This window comes from Apteryx mantelli, chromosome 7, assembly GCF_036417845.1.
Source record: "Apteryx mantelli isolate bAptMan1 chromosome 7, bAptMan1.hap1, whole genome shotgun sequence".
Taxonomy (NCBI): Eukaryota; Metazoa; Chordata; class Aves; order Apterygiformes; family Apterygidae; genus Apteryx; species Apteryx mantelli.
This window is the reverse complement of record NC_089984.1, coordinates 13,923,156-13,941,835: the sequence shown is the minus strand read 5'-3', so window position 1 is coordinate 13,941,835 and position 18,680 is coordinate 13,923,156. Positions and strand designations below refer to the sequence as shown.

The 18,680-nt window shown below is 44.3% G+C and overlaps 1 protein-coding gene across 1 annotated transcript in view; it reads left to right on the top strand.

The window, feature by feature from the left end:
- Positions 1 to 424: 424 nt before the first annotated feature.
- CDHR1 (cadherin related family member 1) overlaps positions 425 to 18,680 on the top strand; it is a 46,544-nt gene continuing 28,288 nt past the window's right edge. Inside the window, exons 1-7 of the mRNA XM_067299826.1 lie at positions 425 to 650; positions 9,102 to 9,247; positions 10,093 to 10,143; positions 11,486 to 11,575; positions 12,098 to 12,184; positions 13,916 to 14,032; positions 15,707 to 15,850. Of these exons, the coding sequence (XP_067155927.1) occupies positions 518 to 650; positions 9,102 to 9,247; positions 10,093 to 10,143; positions 11,486 to 11,575; positions 12,098 to 12,184; positions 13,916 to 14,032; positions 15,707 to 15,850 (768 nt within the window). The 5' untranslated portion in view covers positions 425 to 517. The remainder of the gene's footprint in view (positions 651 to 9,101; positions 9,248 to 10,092; positions 10,144 to 11,485; positions 11,576 to 12,097; positions 12,185 to 13,915; positions 14,033 to 15,706; positions 15,851 to 18,680) is intronic.

Genomic DNA, 18,680 nt, shown 5'->3' with positions numbered 1-18,680 from the left:
TGAATCTCTAACAGTCAGTAGAATGACAACTAATTTGTTGTTTTTTGTTTTGTTTTGTTTTTAACTTTGCTGTTGTCTGGCAGCAAGTAAGTAACAATTTAATTATGGCTAATTGCTCATGCAGTAGGCATAATTTTAAGACAGAATATGTTTACAACGTCGGGTCAGGTTGGCGTTGGGAAAGTTTCAGACTCGTGCATAGAGTAGGGGAGAAGCGTGCAGTCATTGCAAGCTGAAAAGGTTAATTTTGCAGTGAAGCTGTCTGGAACTGAGTGGGATTTCTCAGAGACATCCTGCTGGGTGATGGTTCTTTGTTTTTTACTATACTCTCTCTGTTTGCTGCTGTGTGAATACTGGTACAGTGGCATGTACAAGTAATTTAATTCAAGTATCTGTACATATATAATTTTGAAAGTCCCTCAGAGCAACTGATGTGTTATGCACTCATGCTATTCCCAAACCAGCTTAAATTTACTGAGAGTTAGGGTAACAAAGCCAAGTAACTTCCGTCTGTAAAATGCTTTTCTGTGGCTTCTGTTTTGTTTTAATTGCAGTTCAGGCAAATTATGCCCCCTATTTCTTTGATAATGGAGACAGAAGCACAAACGGGAACATGGCACTTCTCAGCCTTTCAGAGGACACACCCATTGGTCAGTATTAAAATTAGTATGTTTAACTGAATAGAGGAACTGAAGCTACTTGCTCTTTTGATTAGCAAAGTATGTTTTGTTGCAGGTGTTATTACATACTGTGGTCTTGCATGTTTTTTTTCTCAAGCTCTTAATTGCCCTCAATTTAAAATGACATGTTTAAATTGTAGCTATAATTTAAAACATGTATTTTAGCTTTCCCATTCTTGGTCCCCTAATTTATTCACAGTACCAGAGCACGGACCTTTGGGACCAAAAATAAATTCATGGTGATAAGGGGTTTCTTACCAATTCTGCAAATGTTTATGCAAAGAAAGCAGAGTTTCTAATAATTTTATTGGACTTTGTATCACCAAACGCAAGCTGTACATTGAAAAATAACAGATGCAGGTTTTTCTTCAAAAAGTTATTATATTTTTCATGTTTGCAGTACAAATGGTAGAAAATGTTTCTACTTGGAGTGAAAATTGCTTTCTCTAAATATCTCACTTTTTTCAAAAAGTTTGGTTGTGTTATTGGAAATTCAAGAATGGATACATTTTTTAATTTTCAAACATCAAAAACATAGCTTTGGAGGGGTCTATTGAATTTGTTCTCTTTTTTTTTTAATTTAGTTGCACTAAGAAAAGTTTGCATGAAATCAAAAACCGTGGTTTGTAATCAATATTTTCCACAGGGAGCAGGAAGTGGAAGCTATAACTATAGTTTACAATTTTTTGTGTAAAATATGTCACAGTGATAAACACCTCCTTTTCTGCACGCAAATGCAGCACTGAGGTTTTGTTGTAGGGTTTGCTCCCGTTCGTTTGCGGCTAGGAGAGGCTGCATCAGAAAAGCTCTTAGCTGGTGCGGAAGGCGCCTCAGAGCAGCCGTGTGAGCTGCGTCGGGCTGAGAGGAGCCACGGCTGGGCGGAGGGGTGCGCCCAGACCCTCCGCTCCCCTCCCCGGGGCCGGCGTCCCTGGCGAGGCCGCGGTGCGGGCAGGCTCCCCGGCTCAGCAGCCTGCGGGGCGCTCCCGGACGGAGGAGCGCTTGCCGTCCCCCGGGTGAAGCCGTGCGGGACACAGCTCCGGAGGCGCCCCGCCGGTCGGACACCAAACGTGGGGGGAAGGACGGCAGAAGCGACAGTGCGGAAGTGACACATCGAGCGGACGAGCGTGACGAGAACTTGCCTATGATGCAGCCGGGCTTCGCTGTAAGCTCGGTCAAGCTCAAATGGAAAGCTCAGCTGAAGGCCGGCGGCAGCGCGGTGGCACAAGCAAAAGCCAGAGGCAGATGGGGAAGCTGTGATTTGCACAGCTGTGCTGATCGCTGGAACAAGATTAGCCAGTGGAATCACTTGTGTGCTAGTGTAGATGAGGCTTGTAATGCCGGGCAGCCCCGACACAAAATGGGACCTTGCGGCAGTGCATCTGAGGCGATGCTCGCCGACTCCAGCTCCGAGACCTCAGGCAGTGAAGCTCGCCTGCCATCAGACTCCCATTCCCTGGTGCAGCGCCGGCTCCCAGGCACTCACGGAGCGTCAGCCTCTCCCTGCCCCAGCTGGCAGCCTGCGTGGTGAGCCTCCAGCCACCTGCGTGGCCACGGCGAGCTGAAGGTGGTGCGGAGCTGCAGCGCAGTCAGAAGTGGCCTTCCTAGCAGCACCAGAGCTCCACAGGCTCTCTCACATGACCGCACTTACTGCAGCAGTGAAGTGCAGCGGGCGATTTCCTAGCACCAGGACCCAGCATGTCTGGCCTGGGGCTGCAGGCTGACAAAAAATGAAAGTGTGCATCCCTACACAGCGAAATGGTGGTGTGGCGGAGCATAGCCTGTGTTAGCGTACCTGTAAGTAGCCTGAGTAAGAACGGTGATAAATATGTGATAGCACGGGCTTTTGTAACATTAGCAACCAGACTAAGTACATAGAGGTCCCTGAAGAGTTTATGTTTTGGTTGCTATCGTGATACAGCTCAAGCTGCTCAGTCTTTAGTGCTGTTGTTTCTCACGTGTGCTGGCTTCAGCCAGAATGTGTGTTTACATTGGCTGGTCTGTACTTCAGTTTGCTGTATAAATGTGCTTTAAAAGACAAGAGGGAAGTAACTTCTGGCCTAAATCTGCGAAGGTGCCACCAGAAAGGTTTCTCTGAGGTGTTGAGTTTAGGCTGGAACTTCATAAAGGACCTAGAGAAACCCTTGGAAAGGGAGATAAGAGCTTGCTTTTGAGAAATCTCAATGTGGTGGCCTTGCCACACAACTGCCAGTGCTTCTTTGCTCTGTAATTCCTAGGCTAACCTGACTAAAATCTGGGAGTACTGCAAAGTCCTCTTATCTGAAAGCACTTTGGGAAGTTCCCTTCCAGCTCCAGCTTCTGCTAGTGGCAGAATGAGAAACAACTCAACAGCGTAGACTTACCTGTGGCCTGAGTCAGCACAGCAAGCCCTCATGGGATGCTTTGGAGGAAGGATCCCAGAGGAAGGCACACAGGACACAGCGGCTTCAGTGTTACTGTGCCTGGGTGACAAAACAGGGAAATTAAAACTTCCGTGTATTTGATTCTGGGTGGCCTCACTCAGCACTGGTTTAGGCACTGCAAGAAATGGGCGTGTAGCCATTAGGTCTTCTCTGTGCTTAGATAAAAGTTGGAATCATAGTCGGATACTTTTCTTGGCTGTGCTGCAGCAGCAGCCAGTGTCTGATCTGAGCAATGCCATGAACAGCAGCTTTAATAGACCATTAGGACTTTTACAGTCTTTGGCCCCGCTGGGATTATAAGCAGTTGGCAGTGTTGTGTGATAGGTTCCCAGGCATCTGTAGGCAGGGAACGTTCAACATTTTGGAGCACTGAGAGAGGAGAAGATGAGCTAACTATGTGATTGTAGAAAGAGCAGTTGCAGTGCTGCAGCTGCAAGAATGCATCAAATTCAGGAAAAACACAGTCTTGTGTCCATATCATCCTTAACTTGACCTTCTTTTCGCTTGTAGTATGCTGCCTATGTAAGGTAGTGGTGATCTGTCACGTTACATACCTAGTGACATAAGTTATCATAAAGACAGCAAATGCCATTTCTAGGTGAAAGTTTGAAATTGTCTGCACATTTCCAGATCCTGTTTAGAGTCCCAGAGCATGAGACCCCTTGAGATAAGAAGGGCCAGCAGAGCAGCAGGCCCTCCCAGTGCCAGATTTAGGAAGAATGGGAAAAGTTATGGACTGAAACACCAGTTGCAGTTTGTGTGGCTGTTGGGCAGGGCAGGTGGGGATATTTGGTGATTAGCTCTTTGCTAAGAGTTGCCTGTGTACGTACAAAATATACATGTGCCCCTAATCAAGGTCTTAGTGCGTGTGCAGGATGCTATTTCAGTTTGTTTGCTTCATCCTACCTCATTAATCCCTGCAAACCGTCATAGCGGGGCACTGAGAACAGCTGCAAAGCAAGGGATTGAAGCACACTTGTAAGGCTGAAGTTCATTACTTTTTCAAAGTCCAAGCATCATCTGAGCTCTGGAGATCTTTGCATGCCTCTCATCCTTGAATTTTTCCTTTCCATTTCACTCCATACCAGAAAGTACGCACTCCCTCCCCAATTCTTCTCTGTGGTCAAAGCTACAACTCCCAGCTACCTACCAGGTGGCTTATTTACCACTTGAGATCCCTCCACCCTTCAAGCTTCCCTTGTTGTTCCTACATGCTCCTGGTCTGGTTCCTTCCCACTGTCTTCTCCTGGCTGTGGAGACCCGCCTCATGCTCTTTGGTATCTGTCGTTCCTTCTCTATTTCTATCACCCTGACGCAACTGATGGTCCCCAAACTGGTAAGAGTCCCTGCTGTCAGATTTCCTGGTCCTTCCTTCAGTGCTCAGAAATCCCACCCTGGCACTCTGCTGTCTCTCCACATGTATTTCTGTATCTCTTCCATCATGGACATAGCTGAACCTGCAAGGAATTTCTTCTGCACACAATTTATTTCCAGCCCTCCTCGTCACAAAAAAAATTATTGAGTGAAAGAATTAACATGCTTCTTTTCTCAATTACAATTCCTTGCTGACTAGACACACCAGACATGGACATTTTAGCCCAAACTTTGCCTTGAAATCTGGAGACCCACCAAGACCTCACATTCAGATGACTCCAAAAAGGCTAAATTGTTTTAAGTGGCACAAAAATATTCATCTTCTTGCAGAAACAGAAGTATCTCCCCTAGGAAGATACCAAAACTGAATCGTTAAATACAGCCTGTCTTCCGCATCATTATAGCTGAGCTCACACTAGGCGAAATGGAGCACCCCCTGCAGAATAGTGTTTGACAGAGATACACTGACAACTCGCAGGTCATATGGCCTTTTCCTTTGTTTTTATGCTTTTAACAGGAACTGCAGATATATCGGGAAATCACCCTCAAATTGCTTCTCCTTGGAGTTGGTTACCACGGGTCCCACAGGGCCACCATCACGGGGTGGTGTTTTGGGCGCACCACTGAGCACTTGCCACTGTTTCCCCCACCCTGAGCTGCACAGGGTTACAACCACAGTGGCGAGATTCAGCTCATGCCGTAGCCGCTCCTGGCTTTCGTGCTGCTGCTCTGTGGCCATGTCTCTGCTTCATCAGTCAACGCAGTGTGGTGGCAGATGCAGCAGTGATGCAGGGAGGGAGCTGAAGCAGCCTGGGTGTGCTCAGGAAGCAGGATTAACTGGTAGTGAATAGGAAAGGGGTGTTTTTTGAGGCAGTCTTGGTGCGTGATCCGTGTTCTCCAGAAGCCTGAGATCCCCTTTGCTCGGGGTGAACTTGCAGCGTAAAGCAGCCATCTGTAGGCTTTGTGTTAGCAGCTGTTCATTGCCTTTCCATGTGGGGAAACGAGCAGGCTAATAACCCCTGGCTGGCTGGTATTTGCTGTGACTTTAGGAACAGAGATACTTGCACTGGGAGCATGCCTGTGGAAGTCCCTCTCAGCATCTTGTTAACAGATGTCAGCTGTGGTGGCAGAGGGGGACCAGGCGAGTCGAACATGAGTCCAAAATGTGTTTGGCCTGTTTAACTTGGCAGCGAGGGAATGATTCCCAAGCGTCAGGCAGCAGTGGGGGACAGTGTGTCTTCAGCAAGACGGCAATACTGGCTCAGAGCACATGGATAGAAGCTGGCCGTGAATAAATCTAGGCTGGAAATGAAGTAAGATGGGGCAATGCCATCATGGGGCAGCCATTCAACCTAAGTGGTTGGGCAAAGAACAAATGACTTTTAAGATGGAATAGAAAAATGGAGTGAACGTCTAATGTGGCTCCTGGGAACAAGCAGTAGCAGGGAGCAACGTGCAGCTCCCCAGGAGTTTCCCCAGTCCCATCCTGCTGTGCCATCGCAAAGGTACTCAGGGAACCTAGAGCTTCGGGTCTGGGCCTGTGCACAACATTTCCCATATCGCTGGTAAAGACTGCTTTATTTCCTTATCTTTCTGACAGGAAGAGGCTGTTTGCTTGGTACTCTCTGATAAGATTTTGGCTGGATTTTCATTTATTTTCTTTTCAGCAAGTGGAGGCAGCATACTGAGAGGAGATTTTTAATTGGCATTAACACTGTGCTGAGAAGTGTTCCCATGGTGTTAATGATATGAGGAGTATTGTGCACTGAAATTACAATTCCATCAAAATTAGGAACTCCGATAGAGCTAGAAGAGAAATTTTGATCAACAATCCAATTTAATAGGCGCACAAATGTTGTGCTTTACAAAAAATGGAGCAGTATCAGCTTTATCTAGAAAACAGAGTACGGTGTAAAGATCAATGATGCCCTCCATTACTTTCTCAGAAACCTCAGTAAACTCAGTATGTGCCAATATCAATGTTTCATCTCACTTTTCGAAACAAGAAAATTGCTGTTTTCCTTATAGGAAAACTCCTAGAAAATGTAGGAGAGAAAATTGTAAGAATAAGATTAGAATAAGCCCAGGTTCAAATGTATTCACCTAAACTTTTGTAATCCATTCTGCTCTAGCACACAGCCTGTGATTTCTGAGGACTGTTTCACAATTTTTGGAATACCAGAATTTGTTAGTTTTGGGATAGTCCCAGTCACAGGACTAGAACGTGTGACTGGTCGTCACTGGCATGCTGGGAAAACTTCAGATATAGGATCATAACACCCATCCCCTGTTTCCCCGCTGGACAGATAGCACTGCTTCAGCAGGTGCACGTGCTAGAAGCATATAACTGAGCATCTCAGAGGGACCAGGAGATCAACGGGAAGAAAGAGCAGTGGTTCCACACTTGCAGAAACAGACTGGACAGCCAGTGGTATAAAAAGTAGAAGGGATAGGAAGAGTGAACAAAAAAAGGGCAGAGAAGTGATTAAGAAGTAAAAAGTCCTCATGGCAGAAGAAGAGTGAGAAGACACGCTGTATTGACAAGAGCATCAATGAAGTTATGAGAGCTGACACCTGAGTTCTCCATCTGGTCCTAGTTAGGCTAGATATTAAGACCAAAGCTTCTGAGAAACAAGAGTAAATGCAATCAGTACTGGTGCTGCAGGACCTTCAACAGCCTTGAAATTTCAGTCTCTTTTATATGCATATATATATGACAACTATATCTGGAAGTGAATGTCTCCTTAGGACACTGTTTTGGAACAATCCCTGTTTATTCCTCTCCTTGCTTTTCTTTGTGCTTACATGGTTCCATTGTTACAGTTGGAGAAATGTCTCATCATTCTGCTCATTGCCTTTCCCTAATATATTTTGGAATCTCAATTTTAGATTTATTGTTATTTTCTACTTTGCTTTGTGGGAAAAGTCTAAGAAAAATGTGAAAATTGTTTTGCAACTTTGTAAAACTGTTCTGCAAATTTTGAGTGATCATTGGCTGCTAAGCCAGCTCATAATAGGGTCTGGTTTTTGTGCTCCTTGGGACCCGTTGGTTTTTGCAGTGTGAATTTTTTTTCTCTACAAAGTTGTCCTATTTCTGGCAATTATCACAAGGGAACTCACTCACAAGTGAGTGTAGATCCAGCATGGCTTGACAGAATCTCTCACTATGCATGTTTTCTAAGTAGCCATGTTTTCTTAGTATCCCCTCTGATGTCTGGGTGTTGCATGTCCATTAAGCCTGCTGATCTGTTGCTTCACATTTTGTATGTCAAGGAATAAGCAAATGAAGTGCTGAAGATTGTATTACAAAACTGGCAGCTTACCTGATACCTTAGCATTACTGACAGGACCTCAAGCCAAAGCATTAAACAGAAACTTATGGTCTAGTAAGTGAAAAACCCCATTGTTGCTGCAGAGATTATATGAGAAAAAGATTATGACTTTTGGTCATAGAGTTAAAATTGCTCAAACTCAGTGTGTCAGAGTAGTTTAAAACTGGAGTCTTCTGGGTTCCCTTTGACAGTGTTATGCCATAACTTTGTTAACTTTCTCAGAAAGGGTTCTGCCATGATATCTTTGTGTCCTGTGTAAAAGCAAGACTTAATGCTAACTAGTCAGTAGCTTAGCTGCAGTGGTGTGCCTTGGGTGAGTTACCTGAGATGTCTGGAACCTGGATATCTCAGGTAACTTACTCAAGGCACACCAGATTACTATGATGTAAAAGAAAACAACAGCACTGTTTTATATTTCAGACCCAGTTAACTGATTCTTGTAAAGTGCTTGAGGCTATTTGGATGAAGATATTAATGCACAGTAAAATGACAGACATGTGAGTCAAAAAAATAAATAAACCCTCGCCACATTCTCCCCCAGGACATATCACTTCTGATAAACAAAGTCGTTTTACTGCAGAAACTGGCACCAACTTCTCAAATGTTTAAAAATAGAAATAACAATCTCTTTTTTGCCAGCTTGTGAAAGAAATACATTGATGAGTTTAGAGAATTTATTCATTGGTATGTGCATGAGTGGGTGTGTTAAGTAGGGAATTTAATGAGGGGGAGCTAAGTATGAAGGAAGACTCTTGCATCTGTTTATTTCTGCAAGTGGGAAAGTCTGCAAATGTGCTTCCATCTTCCGGGCTCCAGAGCTGGGGCTCAGTCCGGTGGGAGTGCTGCCTCCAGCCTCGGGGATCCTCCGCCTGCTGGTTTGCAGCTTCATTGTTCCCGTAGAACAAAGCTGTGTGAGGGTGTTTTGGTGCTGCTGCGATTATCACCCCGTCCTTAAACAGCATAGCTTCAGACCCGCCTGGATTGAGAGCTAGTCAAGAACTCGTCATCTGTGTAAACACTATGATGGGAGCTGTATTGATCTTTGTGCAATTCTACAGTAAAGAGCCCAAAGTGATAGAAACCAGCACAGATAAACTTGATTTAACCAGTATAGTAAAAAGTGACCGTCAGAACTATTGAACTGTCTATTTATCCATATTCCCCAGAAAGCGGGTTTGATTCACAGAAGCTTTGCCTGCCATACAGGGGCTAAATTCCTAAGGAACAGATTAGTGAAAAAATTCACCAGTTGAAGCAATCACAAGGAAATGTTGTTGAATGGCCCAATTTTTCAGGTACCCACGTGTACACTCTGAATGGAACTGACCCAGAAGGAGATCCCGTGACATACAGCCTGGCCTATGAAGCTGGATCAAGACACTACTTTTCTGTTGACGAGCACCTTGGAAACGTTACACTGATTGAGGAGCTTGACAGAGAGGTAGAGTACAATGAAATGGAATATCCTTGAGTCCTTAATTTGATCAATGATTTTGAGGAACAGAGTCAACTTTTTTGCCCCTGAAACATATAATTTAATTTGCAGTTGGAGACAATATATTTCACCCATCACATTCTTTTCCAGTTCACTTGTGCCACTGACATTACTACCAAATTTTGGACAGCTGTCTGTTCAGCATTTGCCAAAATAGAAATTTACTCTTTATTTCTGTCATTCCTCCCCCATATCAAGAGTTTGGGAGCAATTGCAGTCCTCTGATCTTCAGAGAAAATCTCGATTTCTTTAGGATTCTCCTGTCATTAGGAGGAAGTGGAGATTTCTGTAAGCAGTGTTCCAGTTCACTTTTCTAGTTACATCACAGCCCTTTATGTTGGTTAAAGATGTTCCCAGCAATAGTCACCTAAAGGCAACCTTATTCTGGGAATGCAGGCATTGAACCAATCATATCTGCTTTTCAGGGAAGAGTATGCAATACTCAGTAAACCCTTCAAATTATGGTATACTAAGACAGGAGAATCTTGTACCAAAAATATCTTTTTAGGAAGTGTTTCTTAAAAGAGACAACTGATTTTCACTAGCACTTTACAGGGAAACAGGGATTCCCAGACCAACCATCTCTTGCCAATGGCCGCAGGAAGTCCAAGAAGCCCTGTAAAGAGCCGAGTGTGGAGCCTGTGAGGGGGCTTCCTTGCCGCTGCTGTGACAGCTTTGTAGTATTAGCTGTTACTTTGCTGTATCCACTGAGACCTGTTTAAATCTGCAGATCCTGTTTGAATCAGCGCAAATAACCAACTCTCTAACACAGGAATTTTCTTGGTTTGCAGAAGGAAGATGAGATTGAAGTTATAGTCAGTATTTCAGATGGCCTGAGTACAGTAAGTATTTATTTATGCCATAGCTTGTCAAACTGTCACCCCCTGCACCTCTCCCCCATTAAACTACCTTTCAGGAAATATCTCATTTTATCAGAAAGCATAATCTCATTAGAGTCTTAGCTTCTGTTTCAAGAGCCACTGAACTCCCAGTAGCACAGGTCTCATTCCAGCTCCTTGCTCAGCTATTTGAGGATAATTACAACTGCAGGGTGAGCTGAAAGCCTGACTCAAAGTGGCCTACAAAATAATAACAGCTGCCTACGACATTTCACTGTCCACTCAGTAGGGTTTACACCTAAGAAAGAGCTGGAGGCTTTTTGAAGACATTATAGGAATTAGTGTTGGACACCCAAGAGCTGACTTCCTCCTCCCACCCCCACCCCCTGCAATGTTTCTCTAGGATGGCATTAAGATTTGCTTACGCTGAGGTTGTGGGTTTTTTCTTGTCTGCTGCTGAATAAAGCTTTGATCACTTCTAATCATTCAGGGCTTATCTGGGGCGCTGCACCAGCGTCTGATCCTAGTTCTACAATTTTCCTTGTCATTTTCCGTTTACAAACAGATGCCGTCACAGTCAGGATATTAGTCTGTCAAGATGACCTGGGCTTCATCACTAGAGGTGCCACAAAAGTGGGACCCTTTTACTAGCCACAAGACTGGATTAACTACAAAGCACTTCTTCATGTCAAACAAATGTAGTGAGATTGCTACACTGAATGTTTAGGAAGTGGCCAGGTCTTACAGTCCCAACTGCCCTGGCAATCTCTGTAAATAAAGGAAATAATGGGATCACATCCACATCTCCACCTTGCAAACAACGGTGAAGTTTTTTGGTCAAAGATGTTTGCTTCTGTATTTTTAGAAAGAGAACAGAGGCTACGTTATGTTATTGTTAAATATTAATAACATGCATTTGTACATCCAAATTATGCACACTCTTAACAGTGTGATATCAAATGAGGCATTAATGAATGCTTTTGGCAGTCAGGTACCAACTTCTACACAGTCATTTATGTATTCCCATAAAATATATCATGGTATCTTGAATGCCATAAAGAAAAGGAAAGCCACTTTTGAAAATCAGCCCCATAATCTGTAATTTATAAAGTACTCTGAGATTCTTTATTTCTTTTAGAGATATCTGTGTGTTCTCCTTGAAGCCAGTTCTTGTGGATGATGTGATTGACTGCATTTTCTTTCTCATAATCAGTTTTGGTAGTGCAAGGACATTCTGTTAGAACACAGTTTTTCATTGCATTTGAATACACCTTAGTATGCAAATGAACATTTATATGTTGTAAATCAGCTTGATTCATAATATGTTCTTCATATTCCGCTCCAGGTTTCTGAAAAAGTCAGGATCCTTGTAACAGATGCTAATGATGAGAGCCCGGAGTTCATCAATACACCTTACATAGTCCAAGTCCCAGAGGTTGGTTAAATTTCTTTGTATGCTACAAGTATATTTCAATAGAGTGTAAAGAGGAACTAGTACGTTTTAATAAGATAACAAGATTTGCAGGATTAACTTGCACTCTTATGTTTCAGGGTTTTGGGTAGGTATTTAATATTCAGTGTGCACTTAGGGACCAAGTCTGGTAGGGACCAGCTGTTTTCTTGAGGTGTGCTATTTTGTGGGTAAGCTCCAAGACATGAGTCAGTGGAGTTTTTAGAACTGACTGGTGGGAATAGGTTGCACTTCTTTTTGGAAGAGATTTCCTGTCATTTTCATTCCAACAAGTTTTTTTCTATCTTCTTGTTCTTCTCCACTTTCCTCCATTTTTAATCTCTTTCTCTTCTCTGTTTTCTCTCTGCTTTTTGGTTCCCTCATTTGTTTATATTCTTTCTACCCTCACTCCCTTTCTCTTCCTCCTTGCATGCTCATTTTTCATTTCTTTTAACTCACATTGCTTTGCTGGTTCCTTCTGACTCTGATAACTCTTTCTGGTCACAGAACACCCCCTCAGGCAGCAGTATATTTAAGATCGAGGCAGTAGACAGAGACACGGGTTCTGGAGGAAGTATCACCTACTTCTTGCAGGTAAGGTGTTATCTGTGCCTTCAGAAGTAATCTCAGTAAATGAGATCTCAGAAACCAGGATAAAAAAAGGTTTTGAGGATTAAGCCTTCTAGTAGTGTCTGCGGGACCAATTTTGCATGGTGCATGAGAGAGCAGGCTCTGCCTTCAGTGACGTTGCCTGACTGCAAGCAGCTGAGCGTAGGCCAGAAGGTAGAGGGAGGGGCTGGGATTGCCACCAGCGCGCCTGTGGTTGCCAGCAGGACTTCTCGCAGCAGGGCTCCTATTGGACCCTTTTTTGGCATGACAGCCCTTAGAGATAGGGAGAGCAAGTGTATCAAAGTCTGAACAGTAATCTTGTATGTGTATGGGATTTTTAAAGCATGAAATCACTTTTCTGGGAAAACAAAGTGCTTTGGAAACCCAAATCCGCACTTGGTTGTAGCTGGCTGGTGTGTAACTGAGATCTGGATCACAGTGTAATATATGGAATACTAAGTCTTCTCACCTCCAGACAAAGCTGTGCCTGCTTGGAACCAGCCTTTCAGGTGTAGCCCACTGGTGAAGAACAGGAGAGGGCTTCATCTTTGAAGATGAGTTTCATCTTCATTACAGACCTTCTGTATGCAAAAAGTGCAGTGTTTTGCATAATGCCTTTCAAATTCCTCCTTCTTACGACCAGCTTCTCCAGATTTGCTGCAGTTTCCCTCATTCAAGAGGCAACAGAAAAAAAATCCAAAACCAGTTTGTTGCAGTATTTACTTTGGTACAAATATGGAAACAAGTTGGAAAATATTTATATAGCACTAAAGCTAATCTTGTTATGAGCTTAGGCATACTATGAAGAACACCATGAGTGCCTTGCTGAAATTTAGTTTGAATTTGACCAATTATCCTTTCAAAATACAATGTGTCCAGGATTCAGTTTTGCGCAGGGTTTTTTTCCAGTCAGCTGATAGAATATGAAGCTAAGGAACAGTTATTTCCAACACCTATGTCTAGCTAATATGTTTGTGTAGCCAGAAGGTTACTTAATATGTGTACTTGTTGAAGAAATGTTGCCACATCTTTTGGCACAATCTCTGAGAGTTCTTAAGGTGCACAGAAAAGAATCTTGTGTGGGCAGGTAGTGATGACTACCAAAAAGCCCAAGATTATCTGGCAGAAACTATTGCCTATGCTTACCAAAACTGAGATGAGTTTACAGATCTCTCCAGTCAGGAAGAATGGAGAGAGATGTTTTTAGGCCTCTTTTGGAAATAAGATATCTTTTAGGTCCTTCATCTTGGACACCCAAAAAAATCACTAAAACGTCACTGTAAAAGTCTTTGACAATTATCTCTGCATGCAACATTGCTGGTTTTCTGAAGCCAGTAGAACTCTGAAGAGCTAAGGGATAACACCTTTTCTCTTCTTCCTTTTTTTCCCCCCTAATCTTTTTTGTGTTAAGCCTTACTATTTAGTTCCATGCAATGACCTGTGCTAACCAAATTTTAAGATTTCACAATGACATACTAAAAGATTAAAAAAATCTACATTGAAGTTACCGATTTATTTGAATAATGAGACACTCGTGATAGGTTCATGAATTGTTCATAAACACACAGAGGTGAAATTCATCAAATACATTATTCGCCCAAACCATATCATTATTCTAGTCTTTCGCCTTAGCAGATGAAATAAAAGATGAATCCCTGCAGCAATCTTATTTCCATACTTATAATCTTTCACTGTTTCTCCTCTCTTTTCTTCTAGAACATCCATGCTAATAAGTTTACAATAGACCGTCACAGTGGTGTTCTGCGCATCAAAACAGGGGTTGCCCTGGACTATGAAAAATCAAGAACCCATTTTGTCATCGTAGTAGCCAAGGTATCAGGCTTCTCTTCTGAAATGGGAGGAGAGGAAGGGTTGTGTTTGAGTAGGACAGCAGAGGTCGAATAGAAGAAGGGTGACCCAAAGTGTAACTGAAACAAAGCCTAGCATTGGAGTGGGAGCAGCCTCTGTCACATATGGAGATATGGAAGGTAACATGGAAAAATGAGTGAGGAAAGGCAACCTGTGTCTAGCAGCAGAAAAAGTGCTGCTGCTGCGCAACATCTGGAGGCGTTCAGGAGTGGGTTTTCTGCATTTAGCCCAGGACCTGGTGCCAGGACATTGAGCCCCTCTGCAGAAAGTCAGCCGTGCATGTGGCGAGTCGCCTGGAAGGGAAGGTTGGTGTATGCAGCTTCACCTTTGGGAAGCACCAGTCTCAAAATGCAAATGTGAGCGCCCAGGGCTCCCCATGCTGTTGCGGGATGGCCCCGCACAGTCGTGGCAAACCGCTAGCAGCAGCCTGTGTGGATCACAGTGGTTAGCTGCAGTCAGACAGCCAGGGGTGACACACTTATTTTCTGGATCTATCTGTGGATGTTTCTTTCTTTCACTTCTCTGCTGCCTTGTGGCAGGAACTTATTCAAATCATTCAGATATTGCTGAACATCGCTCCTTGCCTCTGTCACCCTCAGCAGTGCTGAGGATTCATAACAGGCTTTAAAAGTTTATGAATTCTGAAATAAAGTCTCTCAGGATCCTTTGGGGACCTGTCACACAGACAGAAACACATGGGTGGAAAGAGGATGATTTTGCAGCTACTTTTGCTGCCTTTCTGGGTTCCTTGTGTTTTAGGAAAAGTGTATAGATCATTTTATTTATTTATTTAGCCAGGCTTCATCTGAGGAGAAGAGCAAAATGTGGATTAGTGCTGTGTTTGCTGCAGTAAGGATGAAAAACCTGAGCATCTCTCTTCAAAAAGATGGGATTTTTAGAATTGGTACAGTGGACATGCTAAACAGTTCACATTCTCTTATATACCAGCATAACTACTGACCTTCAGCTGGGGCTCTGAGACTGAAGGTGTTAAAAGCTTCTGAAATTTTGAATCATCTCTCTAATTGGCTCTGCTGTATCAGTAGCATGAGCAGAGTTGGTTGTAGTAAAGCCCCCAGAGACTGTTTATACACTGTGGCTACCTAGCAGCTTCTGGCTTTGTGCTCCTCCATGCTTTCACTTACATCACATAAGAGTCCCTAGGAGACTTTGATCACATGCATTGTGCAATTTTCCCCTAGAAATGCATTGCCTTGCTGCTGTGTATCATCTTGTTGTTTTTATGGCAAGACTGTATGGGGGATGGAAATCTGTAGGCCTTTGTGGCTAACTTTTTGCATCTGCTTCTAGCATTCTTCTTTCCTGCAAAAAGCTTGAATCCCCTGTCCTGTGTGTCATTGATACAAGATTATATATAACTGCATGCATTGGCACAACCACTTTTAATGTAAGAAATGACTCCTGAGATATTGAGGGCTGTCTGCTTAATCAGAGAGGGATTAATGGAAATGGAAGGACAAACAGAGAAGGAATAGGACAGCAGAGATGAATCTGTGTTGAGAGAGGTAAGAAATTCCTGGGACTGTGCCTGCGAAGGCTTATGAGATGCGTGCAAGGCCGTTAACTGATTTGCAGACATGTTTCAGCAGAGGTACCTGATGATGGCTTCTCTTTTAGGATGGCGGTGGGAAGCTCAGGGGACATAACAAAATGTTTTCAGCCACGACAACAGTTACTGTCAACGTGGAGGATGTTCAGGACACTCCTCCCATGTTCATCGGGACTCCCTACTATGGATATGTTTATGAAGATACCCTCGCAGTAAGTGCTGTTTTCACCTGTGGGAGAACAAGTGCAGCCTTTCATATGTTGGTCAAGTTGGCACCATGGTTTATGGCACAGGCTTTATTAATGATGGGAGCTGGGACCTAAACTCTGACTTGATTGCTAGGAGAAATGAGCTGAGCAAATCTTACACTTGTTCTTATTTACGTCCTTTGCAAATTCACCATGGAAGTCTTGCTGCTGCTGTCATTAAAGACAAAAAAGATTTTGCCCCTTCATGTTACTCTAGACCCAGACAGTGACTAAGAGCTCTTTGGTTGCTGAGATCTGTAGAGGCACTTGCCTGAGAGCTTAAACAGATTACCAGTTACCTCACCTGAACCTGAACACATCTTGCTGTAAGACTTTGTGTATGTCGGTAGTATGTGGTCTCATGGTGCTTTTGTTTCCTAGCTGATGAGTTGTGCAAGGTATGGGTCAAAGAAGAGTTCGTGATTACTGTCCTGTTGCTCAAATGCTGTAGGCTGTGTGTGTCGTCCCCTTGGAATCATCTGGGGAGTTGTAATCCTGCCATCCCCCTAACGAAGGATGCTTTCTGCTCCGTGATGGCTAGATAGACAGAAAGGGCCAAGAAGTCCTCCCAGGCCTAAAACCCAACAGAGTGTCAAGCATTAGGAGAACCATTTATAAGTGGGGACAATGCATCTGTCTGCATGTGTCTGCTGCTGAAGACAGATCATTTCTGTCGCAGACAAAGAATCCAAATAGGACACTGAGGTTCTGGCCATGCCATCCCCTAGAAACTCCTAATGGCAGATTTGCCCCAAAGAGCATATACAGCTTAGCAGATTAGTTTGTCATATCCACCATGTGGCTTCCAGCAACATAGACTTTGTGATGCTGCAAAGGAAAGAATTTTCCCTATATCTAACCAGCTTTCACCCGAATACAGAAGATTTAATTAAAATTTTCTTCATACATAGGGTAAGAAATGGTACCTACTCATAAAATTACCCAACCTTAAACTATTGATCTCTTTGGCAGTGCAACTGCATGCTGGTCACCTGAACTTCTCTCGAGTTTCAGGAAAGGTTGTGGTTTTACTTTCTGTCCAGAACCCCCATGTGTCCTGCAGCCCTTGCATAACCATATATTGCAGTGCATAGACCGTTACGTCTCAGCAGGGCGGGGAAGTCACGCTTGTGTACTTTGCAGATGTTTGCAATGAACGTTATTATGCGTACTGATTTACTCTGCAAAGTTACGTATAGATCTCGAAGTAACTGCCAGGTGCACACAGGAGTTAGTGTTTACCAAGGAAATCAGAAGTCAGTAGATATTAATGCATCCAGCCTGAGCTCGTAACTTGCACCATTGCGATATTATAGTGATGGAAGCATGAACCAGTCCTTCCCAGTGTGGGCTCAGCTGTTAGAATGAAGTCCACACAGAGATGCATAAGCTGATTTTAGTGTTATTTACACATTCAGCATTAATCTCATAAACTTGCTTCTTTTCTCCATGATGGAGTTGTTCTCCAAATGAATATTTCTAACCAAGGTCAGTATTTACAAGTACCCTGTCACCTTCAGAGGGACAGTACTGGATTTTGTCAGGTAGGCACATTTTAATGCAGCTTCCAGTATAAATGATAATAAATACAACTCTGTACTTCCACTTACTCTAACGGAATGTTCCTGCTGTTTGGAAAATTCATGCGGGGATTTTCATGAAAGTGTTACTTGTTGCCGTTTGTGATCAACTGATGATTACTTCAAAGGTCCCTCTTATTTGTGGCCCAAACCAGTAAGGTGTTAGTTCAAAGAGGCCTTAGCCGTGCAGCTCACTGCCACGTCGGTGAGCTCCCTCGCCCTGTGAATCGTCCGTCGGAGTCGATGGGAGTAGTCACGTGAGCAAGGGATCTCCAGCCCGCAAGTTCTGTGCGTGTGGCCCATAGCCTTGTTACCTGCACAGAAAGACAGACAGGCGAGATTTTAAGGACGGTTAAGCCATCGTAATTTCCATTGTAATTTTATGCCCCAAGTGTTGTGTGGGGTGAATTGCTCTGTGATCCCTGGCTTGCTCTTGCTGTCTGTCTGTCTCAGCGTAATTGGGTAGGACAAAAATGACCTGATGACACTCTCGGCAGGTGCCTGCTCCCTCGCGCATTGTGTGGCCGCCAGGCACGCTGCGAGTCCGGAGCCCGCCGAGCCCTTTCCCGCACGCGTCTGCGTGGTGTTGCAAAGAACGCCTCCGGGAGGAAATTCAGGGCCTGGTTCAGAGGCTTCGCTACCAGTGGGAAGAGAGAGGAGGCCTTGCAAGACAAGCCTGAAGAAAAGGGGATTGTTTCTCTCTTTCCTAAGGAAAGGGAGATCCCACTGTTGAGTGAATGAAACACCAGTCTGAAAATAGGAGAAATAGTAGTGGCATTTCTAGTTAAAATTTAGAGGGGTCCATGACCCAGCTTGCTGGGCTTTTGGGTGGAAACCTCTGTTCACCTCTGTTTTGTAAATGCTTCTGTCTTGGCAGTGAACCAAGCTAAACCTCAGGTCACAGATCACTTTCTCACAACCCTCTCTCCAAATCCATGGCTTGCGCCAGGTTCCTGTGGCCGCTGCTGCCTTGCACCCCGCCGCTGGCCGTCCCTGGGGACGGAGGGTGCCATGGCAGCGGGTCTGGGGGCTGGGTTTTGTGGCGGCAGCCACGGTGTCCGTGGGGAGCAGGGCAGCGTTATCCGCCAGCGGCTTGCCGAAGCTGCGCGGGGAGGAAAGGCGAGAGCAGCCGGGAGCTGGGCAAGCTGCAAACCAGCGCAGCCTGTTCGCAGGCAAAGGTGCCGCCGGGAGCCCGCGGCTCGCTGGGGGCGGCT